The sequence below is a fragment of the Apodemus sylvaticus genome, chromosome 4, assembly GCF_947179515.1.
Source record: "Apodemus sylvaticus chromosome 4, mApoSyl1.1, whole genome shotgun sequence".
NCBI lineage: Eukaryota > Metazoa > Chordata > Mammalia > Rodentia > Muridae > Apodemus > Apodemus sylvaticus.
The window spans coordinates 141,164,600-141,176,625 of NC_067475.1; the positions used below are offsets into that span (position 1 = coordinate 141,164,600).

At 45.1% G+C, this 12,026-nt stretch overlaps 1 protein-coding gene across 3 annotated transcripts in view; it reads right to left on the bottom strand.

Annotated features, from left to right (window-relative positions):
• Tnik (TRAF2 and NCK interacting kinase) overlaps positions 1–12,026 on the bottom strand; it is a 412,408-nt gene that overhangs the window by 89,869 nt on the left and 310,513 nt on the right. For all 3 annotated transcript variants that reach the window (XM_052180712.1, XM_052180713.1, XM_052180711.1), the window contains exons 11-12: positions 9,984–10,050; positions 3,156–3,360 (exon numbers count right to left, since the gene is read on the bottom strand). In XM_052180712.1, the coding sequence (XP_052036672.1) occupies positions 3,156–3,360; positions 9,984–10,050 (272 nt within the window). The remainder of the gene's footprint in view (positions 1–3,155; positions 3,361–9,983; positions 10,051–12,026) is intronic.

Below are 12,026 nucleotides of genomic sequence, written 5' to 3' on the forward strand. Positions count from 1 at the left end.
AAAACTGCAGGATCTCCATGACACAGGGCAACAATAAGATATCTTAGAGAAGATCCAGTGAGGATTCAATACTGACGATATCAGAGATCTTAAATCAGACCAATGACTCATTGCAATGAACATCTGCAAATGAAGATGTGTGGGCAGAGGGATACATTGTGGGACACACTGTGAACACTACAGCTTCCACAGTGAAAGCTTTGCTTCGGGGTTTTGTTGCTGTTGTTGTTAGTGGTGTGTGTGTGTATGTATGTATATTTGTATGTGTGTATACATGTGTGTGTTTGTATGTGTGTATGCATGTGTGTATGTATGCATGTGTTTGTATGTGTGTATGCATGTATGTGTGTTTGTATGTGTGTATTCATATGTGTGCATGTGTATGTGTTTGTATGTATGTATATATGTGTATGTGTATAGGTTTGTGTGTGTGTGTTCGTGTGTGTGTGTGTGTGCGTGTGTGTATGTGTGTGTGTATGTTTGTATGTATGTATACATGTATGTGTGTGTGTGCGTGTGTGTATGTTTATGTGTTTTATTTTGGAGGGGGGTGTTGCAAGAGCAAAGGGCAGATACGAGGGGACAGGAAGAGGAGCAGGACTGGGTGATGTGAAACTCACAAAAAATCCATAAAAAGTGTTTTAAAAACTTGGGTGTCCTGGTGCATCCTTGCAAAGCCAGCATTGGGTGGATGAAGACAGGCATATCCCTGGAGATTTCTGGCCCTACCTAGTAAGTTTTTGTCCAATGAGAGAAGCCATCACCAGGGGTAAAAAATGGACAGCACCTGAAGAAAGCCACTTGAGGTTCTCTCCCGACCTATACATACATGCACACACACGTGCATATGCATATATAAGCACGTGCACCTCCATATGAACATCAACATAGATATACAACCTTTAATTTATAAAATGCACCAGGCCACATGTGCTCTCTGCATTGTGTTAATTTGTGAATGTTAAACGCTTATGGGTTTGTCAGTGTGGATTTTCTAGGGCTGCAGGGTCGGTGCCTTGAACCTGAAGCCAGTGATAATGAGGCGGTAACCAAGTGGAGTCCAAGTAGTGGGGGCTGTGCTGCCCCAGGTAGTGGGGACCTGGCAAAGTCCACATCAAGAAAAGCAGGGCAGACAGTATTTAGCCAAGGGTGTAATCTACCCAGAAGGAGGAGGTCTTAAGTCCAAAATGCAAAGTCACAGTGTTCCACAGGCCTTAAGAAATTAAAGGAAACCATGGCCCTTGGCTGGGGGCCAGTAGAGAAGCCACAGGTGGCCTGCGCCTGGAGGCAGAGACAGCTCAGCACAGCTGCCAGAGCTGAGACTGTCCATCTGTACCCCGGGGGGTAACTGGAGGTCATGCCTGCACCTTTCACTTCTAATCTTCACATGTATACTCACCCATGCCCTGTTCACCTCCATGCGGCACACGCGGAACTGAAGATAGCAGGCGGACTTTACACTGCTCACGTGGTGGGCACCCTTTATACCCAGTGTCCTAAACTCACACACATACTTTATGTCCTCATTGCTGCTTACAGACGGCTCAGAGTCCACGTCTGAGGATCAGAGTTCCTCAGAACTCTGAGGAACTGGTTCTCGGTAATTGTTTCTTTGAAAGCTCACATGCACACTAGGATCCGAGAGGCCAGCTGCAACTCAGCGTACAGACCTCACTCCACTGTCCTCTTGGCTTTCCATCTCCTTTCTTTCTAATTTTAAGAACTTAAAAAAAAGTTATGCACAAAATAATAGCTTTCACTACAGCCTTTTGTACACATATATTGCATATTTTATCCATGTTTACTCCTCACTGTCTTCCTTGTTAAATGTCATGTGGTCAGTGCTTCATGATCATTAGACATGATCACTCAGTCACTTGATAAATAAGGAATGCTCCGGTCTCTCACGGCATGACTGAGGAAGGGAAACTGGAAACTAAAGGGCAGAATATGCCCCTCATGGGAGAGAGTGAACAGGTAAGCAGCTGCCGGCCTGAGAGCTTGCACACAGAAGTCACTCAATGAACAAATCACTGTAAATACAGAGGAGTAGTGTTGGGGGTCTGAAGATAAGGTTCTAGGGTCTTAACGGGGCTGCTAGGATTTACTGAAAAGAGACCTGGGGCCCTCACAGATTTAAATGAGAAAATCTACACCATGGTAAGCTGTTAGAAGAGATGGGAAGAAGAACTCTGAGGGGAGGAGGGGAAAGGGACATCATTTGTGATGTAAATAAATAAATAAATAAACAGTGATCTGAATCTATAGCCTCACTCTCTAGTGAGGAAATGCAAAATCAGGAAGCTCATGACTGAGGAGCAGGCTGGAATTATAGAGATTCACAACATTGCCACCCTGCACCTGGACAGTTAGGGACCCTTTCATTTGCTCCCCAATTTCCCCAAGAGGAGACTCTTCACAATCTGGCAGAAGAAGGAGTGCTTGGAGATGTAGATGAGGTTAAACAAAGAGTGAGAACCACCTCGCATGGGACAGGATAGTCAAGAAACCATGGTCAATGATGTAGTTTGATATCCAGAGGAGAGCGGCAGCCTCTACTGGGCATAGGTCTTGCCTGCAGCTGCAGGGCATGTCCTGGGCAGGAAAGGTACAGAAAGAGCCTGGCTCCTGATGTCAAAAGAGAATCAAGACGTAGGGCCTGGCATCAGGTTACCTGCCTGTTTACTGTAGTTTGCCCGTTCTCTAAGTGGTTTAGCTAATGCTTGTCTCTGCCCTGTGAATCCTTGACTCAGTAATTTGCATGTTAGTTCACTCATTCCACAGATATTCCCAAGCTATGGGTTACATGCTATTTCAGGCCCTAGAGAAAACCAGAGGAATAAAGAAGCCTGTGTCCTCACAGATAGGATCCTTTGCAACGGGGAGCCGGAGCCATGCATAGAATGCTTGAAGCTGGTCAGAGCCATCTGACGAGAGACAAGAGGCAGAACACGCTAGAAGGTGAGGGATGCTATCTTAATAAGATGGTCAAGCAAAGCCTCCCAAGAGGTGGAGGAGTGGAAGGATGGAAGTCTCGGCCCCATTCCGAACGTGAGTGGAGGCTTTTTGATACAGATTGTGTTTTCACAGAGCAGGTGTACCAAGCCGGCAGTGCCCCGAGCCTGAGGTGGCTGTGGCGGCTCCTTGGCGCTCACCTCCTCCAGCCTCCGCCTCTGCTCCTTCTGCTCCTCGATGCGCTTCTGGCGCTCAGCCAGCAGCTGCCTCTTGTGTTCTTCATTCTCCCTCTGCTGCTGCTCCAGCTGTTGGCGCCGCAGGGCCTCCGAGCGCTCCTTGTTGGCCAGCTGCAGTCTCAGGAAGTCCCGCCGCAGTGTTGACTCCCCTGGTAGGTTCAGAATGGAGCTGTGGACAAGAAAGAAGATGGCAGTACCGCCTATGACAGGGCCATTGCTACTGTGGGTCCTGGGGGAGATGTGAGAGAACAGTGGTCCACTTGACTTTCAAGATGACCATTGCATATCTAGGTTATCTCCACCCCTAATGGAATATCACACTCTTCATAGGTCTGTCCACATGATCTCGTCTCTAGTGCACGGCAAAGATTTGCTTCTTAAGACTCAAATGAGTGTGTAAGCCCCAAGCCCTAGGCAAGCTTATCTCCACATAGAAAAGTAACTACTACTAGGGGCTGGGGAGATGGCTCAGTGGTTAAAACACTTGCTATATAAGCATGAACCTGGGTTCAGACCCATAGACGACAACCCCCTGCCCCATACACACACAAAGCTAGGTCAAATAGAAAATGTAACTGTAATACTTTGGGAAGGCCAGCTAGCCTAGCATACACAGCCTTCAACAATGAAAGACTCTGTGTCTAACAAAATGGAAGGAAAGGACCAACGCCAGAGGTTGTTCTCTGACTTCTAGACATGTGCATCCTACGCACACATACACGTGCAGTAACACAACTCAAACACGTGTGCTTACAAACACATAGGCATCTGCATACAGGGCAGCAAAGGGGTCTCACGCTGTTCACAAGAGCAGATGCCCTCACATGCACCTCCTTGGCAGCTTCCCCTAAGGCCCAATAGGCAGAGGCTATGCTGCTTAGGGAAGATGTGATGGACCAGGAGGTACACGGATAAAGCCAAGGTTGATGAAAGCCAAGATCTAGGCCAAGTCTGTGAAGTCTGTGGTGATGCTCAGGGCTTGTCTCCATATACCACTGTTTAATGGCGTGGGTCTAGACACAAACCAAATACTCAGGACTGCACCTGAGGTGACTGATTCCTAGATTATGTCTAACATAGTAGTATTTTTAAAGATTTATTTTATGTATATGAGTACACTGTCGCTGTCTTCAGACACACCAGAAGAGGGCATCAGATCCCATTTCGGATGGTTGTGAGCCACCATGTGGTTGTTGGGAGTTGAACTCAGGACCTCTAGGAGAATAGTCAGTGCTCTTAACTGCTGAGCCATCTCTCCAGCCCTAACAGTGTGTGTGTGTGTGTGTGTGTGTGTGTGTGTGTGTGTGTGTGTGTGTCCCCGTGTGCGCGTGCACATTTCTGAAGGACATAAACTGTCTGGTACCACTGGTGGTCTCAGGCTGCCAACTGCAGGTTACCAGCTAAAAATTATGACCTCTGGTTCTCCATAGCTATCTATCAGGCAGATGGATGATAGCTCTTAGTTTTACTGTTTTCTGTGTTTTATTTTTATTTTTTTTTTAGCACAGCCCCTTAAATTTTTGTGACAGCTTCTGCCCAAAATAAACTCACTGAACACCTAATTCCTCACTTCTGCTATGGAGCAGGTACTAGGATGGGCTGTAGGGTGGGTGGCGCCAGCTAGATACCAGGTAGAAAATAGAAATGGGGTTTGGGGCTGTGGGGGTTTCCCTGCTCTCGTGGGTGATTGGCTGATAGTGGAGACAGAGACACTGAGCGAGGGGTTTGGAAGCCCTATCACTATGTGCAGTAAATGACCACACTGGGACCTGCCACCAGGAGGAGGATCAACTTTACTTATGGCGATTAAGGCTTATAAAATTTTAGGGGTTTGGGGGTAGGGACATCCAGGATGGGCAGAGGTCATTGTCTGGGAGCTTAGGATACCCGGAACACCTCATTAGCATGTGGAAGCATCTCAGAACTCTCAGGTGCTGGCTAAACATGTTCGTATTGGGAGAAATGACATTGATCTTTTAAACTGAGGATCTATGGCATTCCTCAGGTAGAGGTATCTGTGTGGGGATTAGAATTCCCCAGACAAGGTCAGAGAAGGAGAAGCCCCGCTAATGAAGGGACCCCCCCCCATTACTGGCCAAGCTCCCGAAGGCTACCCGGTCAATAGTAGACTTTGGGCTTAATAAGCAGAGTTTTCCCATGGGGCTGAGAGGAGAGAGTGCACAGAAGAGTGCACCCCAAGTCCCCTTCCTGTTTGTTCAACCTGATGGGCTATTATGGAACCCAGGCCCCAGGTTTCCCTAAGGAGCCTCACTTCTTAACTGGAAAACATTCAAATCATGGACCTTGAGCTCCAAAAGGAGCTAGACATAGAGAAACCAAATCCACTCAGGTTGTGGAGATAGCTCATCGGGCCAAGTGCTTGCCACACAAACTTGAAAACCAAAGTCTAATCCCAGAGTGCACACCAAATGTTGGGTGTGGTGGTATGCATTTATGACCCCAGTGCTGGGGAGATGGATACAGATGGATTCCTGAGGTTTATTTGCCCACCATTCTAGCCCACCGTACAAGCCTTGGGTCAATAAAAGAACTTGACTCAAAAAGCAAGGTGGACTTCTGGTTCGGACGTGTGCCACACTCACAGCTATACACACCTGCTCTGATCTGAACATACTTCCCCTCCAAAAATCCTACAAGCTGTGAAGCCCACAGAGCTGCTAATGTTAGGACTGAGCAGTCGGCCCAATGTCTTAGACCATGATCAGATGCGTTATCATATCATACCATGATCAGATGCATTATAATGCCCTTCCTGCCTCAGCCTCTTTGTGGTTAAATGCCCCCGAAGCTGCTGATAGATTTACTGCAATATCTAAAATTCAGGTGCCTGGGATTTTTCCCACCCATCAGTATAATGTCATTTACATTATGACTTTGGCACCCCTCAGTGGGATTTTCTAGAGAATTATGGGAAGAAATATACTGAAAGGAAGACTTGGTCCACCATGACTTGAGAATATAGAATATAAAAAGCCTCACTTTACCCATGGATCTAAAATCCATCCACAGTGCTACAATCTTCCGTTGTAACCCTCTTCAGTGTGTTTGCTTTGGGAAGTAAACTTCGGCCTGAACTCTGTTTCTCTACTGAATTTCTTTCCCCTGAGAAGATGATAATCCAGAAAAAAAATCCCTGTAACGCCCAGACAAATTCTCCTTCTGGAGTTACTTTTTTGTGGGAAAGATAGACAGGTAAGTTATTACGAATAATAAAATATTGTATAGGAATAGAAAGGACCAAAATGGTAGTTTGAAAGGGTAAAGTGTTTAAAATTTACAGTGGGGAGGAGCTGAGGTGAGTGCTGGGTCTCTGTTCTAAACAGGGTTGTCAGGAGCACCCATCAAGGAAGGCAGCAGATGGACAGGAAGTGGGCTCCAGGCAAAGGGAAAGCAAGTTTGGAGTCCTTGGTAGAAACAGGTTGGTCTTGTCATAGATCCACACTCTGGCCTGGCCTCCAGGGGCAGAGTCATTGAAAAGGAGTCTAATAAAGACAAGAGAGGTCAGAGACAGGCAACCAGCAAAGTGTGCACACATGGGAGGGTGCAGACACACGCCCACAAAGGCCAACTGCTCAGTCTTAACAATCTCCATCGGCTTCACAGTGGACCATAGTCTGCAAGGTACAGGAGAGCAAACAAAGCTCACAGTGCTTCACTCACGTCTTCACTGTGGAGACGTCATACGACAAGCAGTGGGGGGAACCTCAAACAAGTACTCGAGGACAGACTTAATGAGGCCCGTTGACAGATCTAACATGCTGAGGGATGACTTGTGGTTTCATTTGGGCTGCCGAGTGAGGACAGAAATGGCCAGGAAGTGGTATGAGGGTTATAGGATGGGGAGCAGGGTGTTGGCAGGTAACAAGAGCATCAGTTTGGTTTGGAGACTTGTTAGATGAGATGCTGCCATAGACCCAGGGCTTCGTGGAGGGCATTTCATGGGAGTTTGAGAGTCTATTGCGAACCCCCTCTACAACTTACTATCTTTTGTAAAACTCTAAAACAAACTCTAAATGGTGGTGCTGGGACACACAAGTCACATACCATGAGCAAAGATGACTAGGTTGGGAACCTAATGCCACATGCACACAAGGATGCCCCATTACTCTTAATTGATGTTGAACCAACACCAGGTGACCTCGGTTGCATTAACGATTCAGTTACTAACACTGTATATGACCATGCTGTCTCACGTCTAAAGTGATGAAACCATTGTCTTTTTTTAGTACATTTTAGGATTTCATGAAGACTAGTTAAACATATTCCAAAAATGGAACTTCGTGCATAATCTTCCCCATGACATAATGACATGTTCTAATTACAGCTGGTGGCTCACCGAATGACCCCTGACACACAGAAAGCCATGGAAAGGCAGGGTTTCTCAGTTCTTTAAAGAACAGTCAGAGGGAAGACGGATAACAGTCTGGAAGCAGGAAACAGGATCTTTTCCTAGAGGAACATTCCTTCACTTTGCATGGCACTGTTTGACAGTCATTACCTTTATGCAGCTATGCAGCTAATGTTGGGGCAGCTAACACATTTTGATGGAAAAAAGACTTCTTCTGCAGTCTTTAACCTTGAGAAATCCCCTAGCAGAGAAGAGAGCAAATCTAATGGCCCTGTGGGCTCAGTCTCAACCTCTTAGAGTGGCTTAGCAAGAGTGGTTCTCAACCTTCCTCATACTGGGACACTTTCCTACAGGTCCCCATGCTGTGGTGACTGCCCCCAACCATAAAACTATTCCGTTGCTACTTCATAACTTTAATTTTGCTGTTATGAAGTATAATATAAATATCGGATATGTAGGACCTGATATGTGTCCCCCCCCAAAGGAGTAGAGACCCACAGGTTGAGACCCTCTGCCTTAAAAAGAGAACAGAGTTCTGGAGAGATGGCTTAGTCAGTAAAGCATTTGCCTTGTAAGTGTTGAGGGTGTCAATATGGTTTCCAGAATTCATGTAAAAACAGCTGGGTGTGGTAGCAAATGCTTGGAATCTTAGTGCTGGAAGGCAAAGACAGAAGGAGTCTCGGAGCTCACTGACCTGCTGGCCCAGCCCAATCAGGGAGCACCAGGCAGTGAGAGAGCTTGTTCCAAAACGCAGAACTGCACTGCAGTACTTTGTTTCACATGGCTTTGTTCTGGTGTGTTCTGTCTTACTGGCCTTGTGCTTGTATCTTGTGGTTCTGATCTTGTGCTTTTATGTTTGTCTTGCATGTGTGCTGTGTGTGTTTCTTGGGCTCTTTCCTTTTTATTCTGGTTTGTTTGTTGTTAAGAGAGGGGTGAGCATGGAGTCGGTGGATGGGAAGGATCTGGAAGGAGTTGGGGGAGAGGAAACTGATCAGAATAGAATGTATAAAAATTTGTTTGCAATAAAAATACATGCAAGTAATTTTATATAATAAAAAACCATGATGGCCCTTGATGGATGATAACTGAAGTTGTCTTTTACCTTCTATGTTAGTTAGATAGTATTTACTTGACACACATTAGGGTCACCTGGGCAGAGAGAGCCTCAGGTGAGGAACTGTCACTACTAGATTGACCACTAGGCTTATCTGTGGGGGATTAATGCCCACAATGGGTTATGTAAGAAAGCAGACTGGGAGCAAACCAGTAACCAACATTTCTTCACAGTCTCCGATTCAGGTCCTGCATCCAGGTTTCTGCCCTGACTTCCCTCTATGATGGACTACAAGCTACAAGATGGAATAAACTCTTTCTTCCCCAAGTTGTTTTGGGTTAGTGTTTTATTGTGATAAATAAACTAGCTTGCTGTGCAACTAGTAAACTAGGACAGCTTTCACATGTGCTACACACACACAACAACACACACACACACACACACACATACACACATACACACACATGGAAGAAAAGAAGGAAAAGGTAGGAAGGAAGGGAGGGAGGGAGATAAAGAGAGGGGAAATATGGTGTTTAGCAGCATGGTCCCTCCACAGAACAGGACACTCTGTGTCAGGGATACAAGTGGTCTTCACATTGCAATATGAGGGTTGACTAATACCTTGGATGGCCGGAGAGCATTATCACCCCTAATTCCCAGTGAGTTTTGTACATGTTCCTTTCCTCCACAATTAACAGTGGCATGAACAGAGCTGCTGTCCACAGAGAAATCCTAGCACCACAAGTTAGTTATCCACGGATACAGATGAGAAGGAAGACAGCTGGTCTAAAATCCAAGCAAGTCTAAATGTGTGGAGATAATGGTGACTAAGGTGCACTGGGTTGCAGAGAGACAACAGGGTGGCATGAATGTTTCTATTGCTGTTCATATCTAGAGGATAATTTGATTTTCTAGGATTACCTCCAACAGGATTGGTGTGAAATATCAAGGCACACAGCAGGAACTGTGGACATCTGAAAGGGCTTCTCAGAGGGACTACATAACTAGCTGAATGACTCTAATCTGAAATGTCACTTAGCTCTCCTCCAAAGGTGCAATTTTTGTATGTCCAGTGTTGCATTAGCTAGATAATTACTTCCCTCCCACCCCTGCCCACTCTAGATCTACATGTGAGAGGAAACAGGGACATGAATACAGGCCATATATCTTGGAGGACAAGATAAAGAATATGCTGATTTCAACATTTTTAAAAAGAGTCTAACTAGGAAAACTTCCATACACTAATGAGTGTGTATGTGTGTGATACATTAAATCCTGGTAACAGACCGATAAATCAAAAGGAGAGTGTGTTTGGAGCAAGCCCAGCCCAGAATGTGGAAGTTGGAAAGTCCAGCCTTCTTCCCCATACCTGGGTTCCCCAGAGTCGTTCTCTTCCTCTTCTTCCTCACTTCCGCTGTATTCATACTCAGTCTCATCTGGAGAGAGACCACAGAATGTCAGTGTAGAACGGTGTTTCCCAACCTGTGGGTCATGACTCCTTTGTGGAGGTGAATAACCCTTTTGCAGCGGTTGTCTAAGACAATTATAAGACACTGATATTTACATTACAATTGACAACGGTAGCAAAATTATAGTTGTGAAGCCGCAATGAGATAATTTTATGATTAGGGGTCAGCACAACATAAGGAACTGGATTAAAGGGCTGCAGGAATGGGAAGGTTGAGACCCACTGGTGTAGACGAAGGTGTTGCTGCCCAGAGAGGACCCCATCCCATTAATTACTTCCATGAGCCACAGAACCAAACTTTGGTCAATGGACCACATGTGTAGCAGCAATCCCATAAAAGAATGGAGCTGAAATGCTCATTGCCCGCTGACACTGAAGCTGCGCTCACGTCATGGAGCAATGAGTGACCCACCCGTCGCTGGCAGTGCTGCTGGGAGCCAGCACATGAGAGCCCACTACACAGAAGCATGTACAATATGGCTACTCGATAATAACACATGATCTCTATACACTAGCCTAGACCAAAAGCTTAGAACATGTGCTATGCAGGCAGCCCTGAGATTAATCCCACTTCTGGATATATATGTGTGTGTGTGTGTGTGTGTGTGACACACACACACACACACACACATATATATATAATTGGTATAAATGATTGCCTCACAGGGAACATTCATTTAATTCAGTAAATAAACAAGGTAATGTGTATCAAGATTGAATCTTTGCCTCACCTATGATCAAAATACAATGATCAAGACACATACATGAGTATATGATTGTCACTTCCATGGCTATAAAGAAAATGAATGCTTGGAAGGCATCACACATGTAAGCAAGTGTTAGATATTTTAGATTTGTTATCTCATTTACTTATGATAATATTCTAAATAATCCTCTAAAATAAGGGAGGTAGTCAGACTACAAATGAGTAATGCCTTCATATTAATACAAAGTTAATCTGGGATGCATATTTAGAATTCAGTATTGGACTGTTTCACTGTGAAAACCAGTGTCTCCGCAACATGTTGCAACCTGAACAGAAGCACATAAAAAACAATGGGAAGTGAGAGTAGGGAGAAGCTACCCCACCCACTTGCTCAGAATGGGGAGGTAGCAGGGTGGAGCACTGGGGAGGTAATGCGCTGGGTCTTCTAAGGCCAGCAGCCCTTCTGCTGGAAGCAGCCATAAGAGACAGGAGATGCTGTGTGAGGCTGGCAGTGTTACATGCTCAAAAAATAAAAATAAAAAAACAAAACCGCAAGTCCTGAGACGCTAGGTATCTGGATGTCTGGGAAGCAGGTGGTGAGACCAAGGTACCAAAGGTACCAAGATACCAAAGGTACAGTGACTCCCAGATCCTTAAATGTGCTGTGCTGAGGACTTTTCTGTAAGTAATGACAAGTCCTTAGAGAAGTTTTGAAGTAAAAGAAGATGTCACAAGGCTGTCCTTATTCCTTAGAACTGTGAGTTATTAATTACTACCCGAAGACAATTGTATGGCCCTTCAACAGGGCTGAAATTGCAATTTTGCTATTTACAAGTAGGAGGCAGTATTCACACTGGAAAAAAAAAACCAGATTGGCTAACTACCTATATTTTGATATTAGAGAATAAAGGTAGCCAAAGTGTGATGAGTTCAGGTGCATTTTGTAAAATCACAAGTCAGCTTCAGTTGAGATGAACATGAACTCCTGAGTCTACCTATTTATAACTAATGTTTTCAGCAAATATAAAGAATCTGCAGTGAAGTACCAATAACTCAGACAAAAACAAACGTTCTTAAAATGGAAGCTCAGAGAGTTCAAAACACTATGCATAAGTTTTACCTGATGAAGGCCATTGTTGTGAATGAAAAGATGCACAGAAAGATTCAGATTGCCTTGATTTTCTAAAGAAGAACTTTAGCTTGTCAGTCTCCTTGATGGTAATATTTTACCAGAATAG